The 12,220-nt window shown below is 42.6% G+C and overlaps 1 protein-coding gene across 3 annotated transcripts in view; it reads right to left on the bottom strand.

The window, feature by feature from the left end:
• OTULIN (OTU deubiquitinase with linear linkage specificity) overlaps positions 1-12,220 on the bottom strand; it is a 37,667-nt gene that overhangs the window by 12,965 nt on the left and 12,482 nt on the right. For 2 of the 3 annotated variants that reach the window (XM_055307700.1, XM_055307699.1), the window contains exon 4: positions 8,533-8,676. The exons of the other annotated variant lie outside the window; for it this stretch is intronic. In XM_055307700.1, the coding sequence (XP_055163675.1) occupies positions 8,533-8,676 (144 nt within the window). The remainder of the gene's footprint in view (positions 1-8,532; positions 8,677-12,220) is intronic. 3 annotated transcript variants of the gene reach the window in all.

The raw sequence follows: 12,220 nt of genomic DNA on the forward strand, positions 1-12,220 counted from the left end.
ATTTCACTTGAGCCCGTACTGTAAAAGTACCTGTTTTTTCTAGCAAGTGTCTACAGTTCTTGACATCACCACCATGACTAAAAGGATTGTGGGATAACAGGAGTTCCCACAAATAATTCATAAAAAAGAGCTTCCACATTCTGTCACAGGTCCCACCTGTTCACAGACAGTCTAAAACTTAGTGAACTTGGAAACCAAAGGATCTCTGCCTGAAAGACACCTCGCAGAGGCCAAGGAGCTGCTCCCAAGTTTAAGAACAGTTGGACCAAGCCAGGGTCAGGGTCAGATGATCGACTCCAGTCAAATAGAAAGACTGGGATCTGGAGACAGGGAACCCAAACAGGGCAGGATGAGAAGGGCAGCAGGGCAAAGCTCAACCTCCCAGGCTGAAAATAAGGCAAGGCTTGAGGAGATGAGTGTGGGCACAAACGGGTCTCTCCCAGCGAGCTCAGTTAAGGGGAAGGTCTCTCAGCCTCACTCTCCTCTTTCCCTTTAATGTTCTGAAACCAACTATGTTCTGAGAAAGAGGGAAGGTGGCAAAATGCTACAGAGAACATATTTCAACCTGCAAACAGAAGCAGATCAGCCAGCTGAAGGGTGCCTGTCCCTTGGTGACAAAATACGGCTTCTCAGGGCTTGCCCGAAATCTCGATGAGGTCAGAGATGCTCAGCAGTGCACGGCCTATAGGCCACAGGCTGACACTGGTTCTGAGTCTCAGCACAAGTTTAGGTGTCCTGGCACCTCTTTGACCCTGTACTGTGTGGGTTAGCCAAGAGCCCACACAGTTCAGGAGGCCCTAAAAATGCAAAACTACATTCCCTTCACAGTTTACCTGCTGACAGCTGCTTCTTTGTGTCTCCAGGAGTGGTCAGTGCTCCCACAATTCTAAAAGCCCCATGGACACACAATAACCACAGTTCCTTGGCCGTGAACCAACTCAGACTGTTACCATCACCGGGTGTGGTCGGAAGAGGCCCCAGGCATTTCAGAAAGATCAAGCATCAGGGTAAATGGAGACAGATCCAACACTGGCTCTGCTCCAAGTGTTTACAATGGCATGCCTATGCCACCTTTAACACAAAAAAATTTAGACTAAGCTCTAATGGCAAGCAAGATTTTACTTAATATAATAGGATACACCTTATTCTGATATATCAGGAAGATGAGTAAGAAAGGACTTTCATATTACAATTACTGTATGACTGTCTTGTTCTGTAGCAATAAAGTATCACTTGATGTGTTTGTCTTGAGCAAGTATGTTACCAAACAGGTATTTTATAGTAAACAAGTTACTAACTAGAATAAACACCAGTAGTACTCGGACACAGAGAGACCCCACTCTCGAGGAGAGTTGGTCCCGCACCGTTCCAGCATCAGGCGCACTGCCAGCCTCTGTAAACCACTCCATCCCTCCACCTGCACACCTGATTCTGCCCCAATGTCTTCCAGTCACACTGTGCCACCACTTGCTCATTTGAAAGGCCCTTGTCAGAGTGGACTTTCTGAGGGAAGACCACTGGAAGGACCAACTGAGAACAGGAGTGGAATGACCTGCACTGGTTGTGTTCTTTGAGGACAAGTGAAACTCCATATAGCTCATCTCTAGCTTGGCTTTGTTCCAGGCAAATACCCCAGCTCCTTCAACAGTTCCTGGACAACATGAATCATCTTCGTCACACTCCAATCTGTCCCAAGGATACAGGCACAAGGCGACAACCCTCAAGACAGGACCTAAGCAGCTCAGTTCAACATGGGACTGTCACTGCCTGTGGTGTAGGAGAATTCAAGACAACGCTTCACTCCCACTGCCAATCACATATCATGTGGGCTCTGACTGAGCTTGCAATCAATGAATCCTGATGATCTTTAGAAGCTGCCAATTAAACCTGATGACCTTTGGAAGCTGCCAATCAATTAATCCTGACAAATTTTGGAAGCTGCCATTAAGGTAGAACTCCCACAGCGTGCACTCTTGGGTTTTCTTACTGTTTGTGTTTTGTTTTTTATTGGGGGGGGGGTTAAAATATTTTTAAATTATTTTTTTATTGGAGTGGAATTTGCTAACATATAGCGTATCACCCACCTCATCCCATCAAGTGCCCCCCCTCAGTGCCCATCACCCAGTCACCCCCACCCCCCACCCACCTCCCCTTCCACTACCCCTTGTTCGTTTCCTAGAGTTAGGTGTCTCTCGTGTTCTGTCTCCCTCTTTGATATTTCCCACTCATTTTCTCTCCTTTCCCCTTTATTCCCTTTCACTAATTTTTATATTCCCCAAAGGAATAAGACCATATAATGTCTGTCCTTCTCCGATTGACTTATTTCACTCAGCATAATACCCTCCAGTTCCATCCACATCGAAGCAAATGGTGGGTATTTGTCGTTTCTAATGGCTGAGTAATATTCCATTGTATACATAAACCACATCTTCTTTATCCATTCATCTTTCGATGGACACCGAGGCTCCTTCCACAATTTGGCTATTGTGGACATTGCTGCTATAAACATTGGGGTGCAGGTGTCTTGGTCTTTCACTGCATCTGTATCTCTGGGGTAAATCCCCAGCAGTGCAATTGCTGGGTCATAGGGCAGATCTATTTTTAACTCTTTGAGGAACCTCCACACAGTTTTCCAGAGTGGCTGTACCAGTTCACATTACCACCAACAGTGCAAGAGGGTTCCCCTTTCTCCACATCCTCTCCAACATTTGCAGTTTCCTGTCTTGTTAATGTTCCCCATTCTCACTGGTGTGAGGTGGTATCTCATTGTGGTTTTGATTTGTATTTCCCTGACGGCAAGTGATGCAGAGCATTTTCTCATGTGCTTGTTGGCCATGTCTATGTCTTCCTCTGTGAGATTTCTGTTCATGTGTTTTGCCCATTTCATGATTGGATTGTTTGTTTCTTTGCTGTTGAGTTTAGTAAGTTCTTTATAGATCTTGGATACCAGCCCTTTATTTGAATGTCATTTGCAAATATCTTCTCCCATTCTGTAGGTTGTCTTTTACTTTTGTTGACTGTTTCTTGGGCTGTTCAGAAGATTTTTATCTTGATGAAGTACCAATAGTTCAGTTTTGCTTTTGTTTCCCTTGCCTTCATAGATGTATCTTGCAAGAAGTTGCTGTGGCCAAGTTCAAAAAGGGTGTTGCCTGTGTTCTCCTCTAGGATTTTGAGGGAATCTTGTCTCACGCTTAGATCTTTCATCCATTTTGAGTTTATCTTTGTATGGTGTAAGACAATGGTCTACTGTCACTCTTCTGCATGTGGATGTCCAATTTTCCCAGCACCATTTATTGAAGAGACTGTCTTTCTTCCAGTGGATAGTCTTTCCTCCTTTCTCGAATATTAGTTGACAATAGAGTTGAGGGCCCATTTCTGGGTTCTCTATTCTGTTCCATTGATCTATGTGTGTGTTTTTGTGCCAGTACCACACTGTCTTGATGATCACAGCTTAGTAGTACAACCTGAAATCCCACATTGTGATGCCCCCAGCTCTTTTTCAATATTCCCCTGGCTATTTGGGGTCTTTTCTGATTCCACACAAATCTTAAGATGATTTGTTCCAACTCTCTGAAAAGTCCATGGTATTTTGATAGGGATTGCACTGAATGTGTACATTGCCCTGGGTAACATTGACGTTTTCACAATATTAATTCTTCCAATCCATGAGCATGGAATATTTTTCCACCTCTTTGTGCCTTTCTCAATTTCTTTCAGAAGTGTTCTGTAGTTTTTAGGGTATAAATCCTTTATCTTATTGGTTAGGTTTATTCTTAGGTAACTTATGCTGTTGGGTGCAATTGTAAATGGGATTGACCCCTTAATTTCTTTTTCTTCAGTCTCATTGTTAAGTGTATAGAAATGCCGCTGATTTCTGGGCATTGATTTTGTATCCTGCCACACTGCTGAATTGCTTTCTGAGTTCTAGCAATCTTTGGGTGGAGACTTTTGGGTTTTCTAAGTAGTATCATGTCATCTGAAAAGAGGGAGAGTTTGAATTCTTCTTTGCCAATTTGAATGCCTTTTATTTCTTTTTGTTGTCTGATTGCTGAGGCTAGGACTTCTAGTACTATGTTGAATAGCAGTGGTGAGAGTGGACATCCCTGTCTTGTTCCTGATCTTAGGGGAAAGGCTCCCAGTGTTTCCCCTTTGAGAATGATATTTGCTGTGGGCTTTTCATAGATGGCTTTTAAGATGCTGAGGAATGTTTCCTCTCTCCCTACACTCTGAAGAGTTTGGATCAGGAATGGATGCTGTATTTTGTCAAATGCTTTCTCTGCACCTACTGAGTGGATCATATGGTTCTTGTTTCTTCTCTTGTTGATATGATAAATCACATTGATTGCTTTATGAGTGTGAACCAGCCTTGTGTCCCGGGGATAAATCCCACTTGGTCATGGTGATTAATCTTCTTAATGTATTTTTGGGTCCTATTAGCTAGAATCTTGCTGAGAATTTTTGCCTCTGTGTTCATCATGGATATTGGTCAATAATTCTCCTTTTTGGTGGGGTCTTTGCCTGGTTTTGGAATCAAAGTGATGCTGGCCTCATAAAAAGAGTTTGGAAGTATTCCATCCCTTTCTATCTTTTGGAACAGCTTTAGTAAAATAGGTATTGTCTCCTCTTTAAACCTTTGATAGAATTCCCCTGGGGAAGCCATCTGGCCCTGGACTTTTGTGTCTTGGGAGGTTTTTGATGACTGCTTCAATTTCCTCCCTGGTTATTGGCCTGTTCAGGTTTTCTATTTCTTCCTGTTCCAGTTTTGGTAGTTTGTGGCTTTCCAGGAATGAGTCCATTTCTTCTAGATTGCCTTATTGGCGTATAGCTGCTCATAATACGTTTTTAAAATCGTTTGCATTTCCTTAGTATTGGTGGTGATCTCTCCTGTTTCTTTCATGATTTTATTAACTAGAGTCTTTTCTCTTTTGTTTTTAATAAGGCTGGCTAGGGGTTTATCTATATTATTAATTCTTTCAAAGAACCAACTCCTGGTTTTGTTGATTTGTTGTTCCACAGTTCTTCTGGTCTATTTCATTGAGTTCTGGTCGAATCTTTATTAACTCTCTTCTTCTGCTGGGTGTAGGTTTTACTTGCTGTATTTTATCCAATTCCTTTACGTGGGAGGTTAGCTTGTGTATTTGAGTTTTTCCAGTTTTCTGAGGGATGCTTGTATTGCGATATATTTCCCTCGCAGGAAAGCTTTTGCTGTATCCCACAGAATTTGATCAGTTGTATCTTCATTCTCATTAGTTTCCATGAATCTTTTTAATTCTTCTCTAATATCCTGTTTGACCCTTTCATCTTTTAGCAGGATGGTCCTTAACCTCCACGTGTTTGAATTTCTTCCACATTTCTTCTTGTGACTGAGTTCTAGTTTCAAAGCATTATGGTCTGAAAATATGCAGGGTACAATCCCAATCTTTTGGTATTGGTTAAGACCTAATCTGTGACCCAGTATGTGGTCTATTCTGGAGACTGTGCAATGGAGAGAATGTATATTCAGTTGCATTTGGATGTAAAGTTCTGTAAATATCTGTGAAATCTATCTGTTCCAGTGTATCATTTAAAGCTTGTTTATTTGGAGATGTTGTGCTTATTATCTGTCATTTACAGAAAGTGCCGTGTTGAAGTCTCCCAGTATAAGTGTATTATTATCTAAGTATGTCTTAACTTTGTTATTAATTGATTGATATACTTGGTAGCTCCCACATTAGGGGCATAAATATTCATGATTGTTAGGTCCTCTTGTTGGATAGATCCTTTAAGTGTGATATAGTGTCCCTCTTCATCTCTTACAACAAACTTTGGGATAAACTTTAATTTATCTGATATGAGGATGCATACCTCTGCTTTCTTTTGAGGACCATTTGAATGGTAAATGATTCTCCAACCTTTCATTTCCAGGCTGTAGGTGTCCTTGGGTCTAAAATGAGTCTCTTGTAGACAGCAAATAGATGGGTCTCGCTTTTTTATCCAGTCTGAAACCCTGCGTCTTTTGATGGGATCATTAAGCCCATTCCCATTCAGAGTTACTACTCAAAGATATTAATTTAGTGTCATCATACCTATTCAGTCTCTGTTTTTGTGGATTGTTTCCTTGGACTTCCTCTTTCTTTTACAGTCCCCCTTAATATTTCTTGAAGAGCTGGGTTTGTTTGGTGGTCACATATTCTTTCAGTTTCTGCCTATCTTGGAAGCTCTTTATCTCTCCTTGTATTCTGATAAGAGCCTTGCTTGATAGAGTATTCTTAGCTGCATGTTCTTCTCATTTAGGATCCTGAATATATCCTGCCAACCCTTACTAACTGCCAGGTTTCTGTGGAGAGGTCTGCTATTAATCTGATATTTCTCCCCATATAAGTTAGGGATCTCGTGTCTCTTGCTGCTTTAAGGATCTTCTCTTTATCTTTGGAATTTGCAAGTTTCACTATTAAATGTCGGGGTGTTGAACGGTTTTTATTGATTTTAGGGGGGGACCTCTCTATCTCCTGGATCTGAATGCCTGTTCCCCTCCCCCGCCCCCCCCCCCCCCCCAAGTTAGGAAAGTTCTCAGCTATGATTTGTTCAAATACACTTTCTGGACCTCTGTCCCTTTCGGCGCCCTCTGGAACTCCAATTAAACATAGATTCTTCCTTCTGAAGCTGTCATTTATTTTCCTTAGCCTTTCCTCTTGGTCTTTTAATTTTTTCTCTTTTTTTTTCTCAGCTTCCTTCCTTGCCATTAACTTGTTTTCTATGTCACTCCGTCATTCTTTACCTCATTAACCCTCATCGTTAGGACCTCCAGTTTGGGGCAGCCCCGGTGGTGCAGCGGTTTAGCGCCGCCTGCAGCCAGGGGCATGATCCTGGAGACCCAGGATCGAGTCCCAATGTCAGGCTCCCAGAGAGGAGCCTGCTTCTGCCTCTGCCTGTGTCTTTGCCTCGCTCTCTCTGTGTGTCTCAATAATAAAATCTTAAAAAAAAAAAAAAAAAAAAAAGGACCTCCAGTTTGGATTGCATCTCACTGAATTTTTTATTTCAGCCTGATTAGATCTCAATTCTGCAGTCATGAAATCTCTTGATTCCTTTATGCTTTTTTCAGAGCCACCAGTAGCTTTGTAATTGTGCTTCTGAATTGGCTTTCTAACATCAAATTATAATCCAAATTTTTAACTCTGTGGGAGAGAGTACTGTCTCTGATTCTTTCTTTTGTGGTGAGTTCTTTCTAGTCATTTTGCTCAGTGCAGAGTGGCTAAAAATAAGTTGTACTTGTTAGAAGCATGAACTCTTCTCTCTGTAGCATTCCAGCTGTTCGCTCTTTAAATCTCAGGCCGAGGGGAATCCCTGGATTTCTCAGCGGTTTGGCGCCTGCCTTCAGTCCAGGGCGTGATCCTGGAGACCTGGGATCGAGTCCACGTCAGGCTCCTTGCATGGAGCCTGCTTCTCCCTCTGCCTGTGTCTCTGTATCCCTCTCTCTGTGTGTGTGTGTGTCTCATGAATAAATAAAATCTTTAAAAATCAATCAATTAATCAATCTCAGGCCAAATTCATAGGTTTTCAGGATGATATGAAAGTTATCTAGGTAAGTTGGCGGGGACAGGTCACTTGGGGACCCTACTCTTCAGCCATCTTGCCCCACCCCGTTTGTGTTCTTTTGGCTTCTTTTTTTTTTTAAATTTTTATTTATTTATGATAGGCACACAGTGAGAGAGAGAGAGAGAGAGGCAGAGACACAGGCAGAGGGAGAAGCAGGCTCCATGCACCGGGAGCCTGATGTGGGATTCGATCCGGGATCTCGAGGATCGCGCCCTGGGCCAAAGGCAGGCACTAAACCGTTGCGCCACCCAGGGATCCCTTTTGGCTTCTTTTTAAGCTCAAGGCTTCCAATTTTCTTCCAATTAATATCTTATTATCAGTTGTGCCCAATCATTCCTGCCCACCAAACTCTTTTTGAGATATTCTATCATCCAACGTATCATGTGACCTCATCTGATATAGGTCATAGATACAAGTCACACTGGCATGACATTCTAGGTTGTCACTACCACACTGAAGATTTAAAACAAACAAGGCTAGGCACAGACACATCCCCTGACCCTCATCTCCCAGGGTGACATGAGCCTCCTACTACAGCAATCCTCTTAACAAAATGCAGAAGGTGCCCAGTTCTTGAATTTGAGCTAAAACCACAGGGTGTGCATTCTAAAACCCTGACAGGTTTTCATATGGTACAACACACAGCCCACTTACTACAGACCCCAACACTGAGGTCAAAATGCTAGTAAGTACCTTTTACAAACTATAAACACCAGCTCTCTAATTCAGCTGAACTGAATGTTTAAATAAATTTTTCCACTTTTCTCTTCTGGGAAATAGCAATTATTCTTGGTCACTCTATTATGCAACACCATCCTGCCACACAAAACTGAACGAACCCACATGCTGATGTCACGCTGCTGACAGTACTGGCACACAGTGCAGGCTGTAAAGAGAGCTCCTTCTCACAAAAACAACTGGAAACATTGTGGACTCAAACCTGCAGCAGCAGCGTACCAGCGTGAGCTCGGGGTCCTGCAGCCAGGAGGGCAGCGCTGCCGGCTGGCTCATCGCCTGGAACAGTGTGGCCCTCAGCGCACAGTAATTATCTCCACGGACTCGCCTTATGGAGGTGAACTTCTGAGATACCTCCTCATAGCCCTGGGTAAAAGCATCAGAGAAATCAAAATGGTCATTACTGACTCCAGACAGCAGGGAAAGTTTTATTCCTATGGAAAAAAAAGGTGCCCCTGATCACTGAAAGAAAGAAAATAAGGCTGGCTGAGTCCTTCATATAAGCTGTTCTAATTCCTTCCTTTATTAATCAAAAGAAATAAACAAATATTAATACTATATAAAACATTAGCATATGTAACAGATGCAACATTAAAAACACATAAATGAGGGGCCGCCCAGGTGGCTCAGCAGTTTAGCGCAGCCTTCAGCCCAGGGCGTGGTCCTGGGGACCCAGGATCAAGTCCCACATCAGGCTCCCTGCATGGGGCCTGCTTCTCCCTCTCCCTGTGTCTCTGTATCTGCCTCTCTCTGTGTGTGTGTCTCTCTCCCTGTCTCTCTGTCTCTCATGAATAAATAAATATTTTTTTAAAAAACCATAAATGATAAACCAAATAACATGAAAACACTAGCCACCCCCCAGGGTGAGAGTTAGCTGTCCTGTTCTAAACAACTGTTGTTTAACACTCACTAATAACCAACATTCTGAGGGGGTTAATCTGTGTTGAAAGTGACCCAAACTCTAATGAAGAGACAGGAAAGAAGAGAGAGGTGTACTAAGTTTATACCTCCGTATTTAAAAATAAAATAAAAATCCCAAGTTTTCACAGTATATTATAAAAAAAAGTCTACATGCTAGGAGACATCTGGATAAATCTATCAGATTCTTTAAAAAGTGGATTTAAGTGTCATTCTTACTTGGTCTGGAAGTGAAATGAGGAAATGAAAATGTTCAGTGACATACATGCTGTCACCCAGAAACAGCCATCCAAATGGAGCATTTGGAAGCATACTCCAAAAACAGCCACCATATAATGGTCCACAGGTACCCAGACAAGCTGATTTCTCCAGCAGAATGATGCTTGAGCATCAGAATCAACTTTGCTGCCTCCTGTACCTCACTAGCTTCCTCCCATGGGGCCTACTGCTCCTTTTGCTCATCCGTGCCAGTCCCTTGAATCTCTGCTTCCTTCCCTGCACTTAAACAAAGGAAGGAGCATCGCCCTCACCATAGGGTCCATGGGGTGGGGCACCATGCAGACTCTGCTCCAGCACTGGACCCTTGTTATTAGTTATTTTCAAGGCTCAAGTCATAGGATGATGTTCTCAGTGGGTGTGAGCAGCGTTTTCATTCAGTGCTCCAATCGCTTCAACATACTGAGGGCTGGTCAAGCACCATTTCCCTTCAGCGGACTCCCAGTTACCCTGTATACTCGCCACGGCTGACTCAACCGTAACTGCATCTTTTCAAATGCATAAATTACTCATGTTATTTCAGAGATGAATCAAGCTTCTAAAATTAAATTTGGGTTTATACACACTTACTTTCAAAAGAATATCCAAAACAAAAATAAACCATTAAGACCAATAAGGACAAAAAGAGAACTAAGATCCAAACTGTCATTGGGCCCCTGAGATGCTCTCCTTACTGCCACAGGTCCCAAGTGACACTTGTCTAACTGATGTGCCTTTTTTTATGTGGTCACTAAAAGAGTCCAACTATATGGTCAAATCTTTCATTCAAACTAAAATCACAGAGAAAGGGTTTTATTTTTATTTTTTTATTTTTGAGAAAGGGTTTTAGCAGGAGTTCCAAAATATGGAATATTCAGATAATTTAATAGATACTTTCGAGTCAGGGATCTTGAGGTGTCAACCGTTAAAACGGATCATTTAAAGAGTCTGAGGTTGTAAGATAAAATTGCAAGTCAGGGAAACCATTTCTAGGGAAGGTGAGAAAACATATGTTAGGTAACCGGCCTCCTGGTTATCGAATCTGGTACAGGGCTGGAGTCTGAAAAACCTGTAAGTGGCGAATATACACATTCAGCAGCTGGCTTCACAAATGTCAGCATTCATAGTCCCAGGCATTTCATGATCAACCTCTCTTACCAAGTGCCTGAGAAAGAGATTGGCAGGGAGCAAAGCTAAGACTGGCTCTCAGAGCTTTAAGGAGCAGCTACAATCTGAGTAAGGTCAGCCCATTTCAGGGCAGGTGTGAGAGCTGAAATGTGTGTTAAAGAGGCATAATGTTTTCTATAAAAACGAGCTTGGAGGAAAAGAACAGATACATACAGATGTTTAAAAATGTTAAACCCTACTCCTAACTCTGGGAGATGGGCTGGGGGTGGTGGAGGGGGAGGTCGGTGGGGGGTGGGGATGGCTGGGTGGCGGGCATTGGGGGGGTGGCGCTTGATGGGATGAGCACTGGGTGTTATTCTATATGTTGGCAAATTGAACAACACCAATAAAAAATAAATTTATATAAAAATAAATAAATAATAAATAAATAAAAATGTTAAACCCTGAACAATACAGATCTAAACAACAGAACAAATATTCCTATCAAATAGGACAGGTCAGTATCTCTAATATAGCAAGTATGTTCAAATTCGTAACATAAATAATCCCAAGAGAAAAATGAGCAAAGGATAAACCCAGAGGTTACAGAAGGTGATGGAAGTTTTAGGTTGAAACTGCCATTTTGTAGCTCAGAAATGGTCAAAGGGTAGCAATTTCACATCATTCAACCCACTAAGGAATGCTGGGTACAGGAGACATTCCAGGGAAGAACCAACAGGGTTCTTGTGCTTGACCAGTGTGCAATGGGTATGGGCCAGGGGTCTGACTTGGACAATGACCCAGCCCAGTCACAGCAGGACCATATGTCATGGGAATCCCCAATGTCCCACAGCCTTGGACACTCCATAAGGGTCGTCAATCTACGTGATGGGACCAGGAGGGGCAGCTCCAGGGACACCCTAACAAAGGGAGTAGTTTCCCTGCACAGGGAGCGTGGGAGAGCCTAGACCCCTCGGACAGGAGGGCAGACCAAACCGAGAGAAACCTCGGTTTGGCATCTGCTAGTCCCATCCCTAAAGCTTTTACCACACAAGGCCAGAAGGACATTCCCAAATGACCCCAAGAGGACAACCATTGATTGGCCCAACTCTGAATAGCACAGCATCATTTAGATGCATTTTTCAAAGAAACCAATGCTGGCCCTACATTAATACTGTGACTCAAAACCAGTCCCTTAACATTTGAAGTCTGTCTTCTCATCTCTAAAATTCGACCACCAATATTTATGTAGTCTAGGAACAGTTGAAACTACGTCTAAAAATATAAAAGGACATATTATATATTTTTAATTTTTTATTGGTGTTCAACTTGCCAACATATAGAATAACACCCAGTACTCATCCCATCCAGTGCCTCCCTTAGTGCCCGTCACCCAGTCACCCCCACCCCCCGCCCACCTGCCTTTCTACCACCCCTTGTTCATTTCCCAGAGTTAGGAGTTTCTCATGTTCTGTCTCCCTTTCTGATATTTCCCACTCATTTTTTCTCCTTTCCCCTTTATTCCCTTTCACTATTTTTTATACTCCCCAAATGAATGAGACCATATAATGTTTGAAGGACATATTATATAATTACTTATGACAGACTACTGGAAAGACTTGAGGGGATC

Source organism: Nyctereutes procyonoides, unplaced genomic scaffold, assembly GCF_905146905.1.
Source record: "Nyctereutes procyonoides isolate TBG_1078 unplaced genomic scaffold, NYPRO_anot_genome, whole genome shotgun sequence".
Lineage (NCBI taxonomy): Eukaryota > Metazoa > Chordata > Mammalia > Carnivora > Canidae > Nyctereutes > Nyctereutes procyonoides.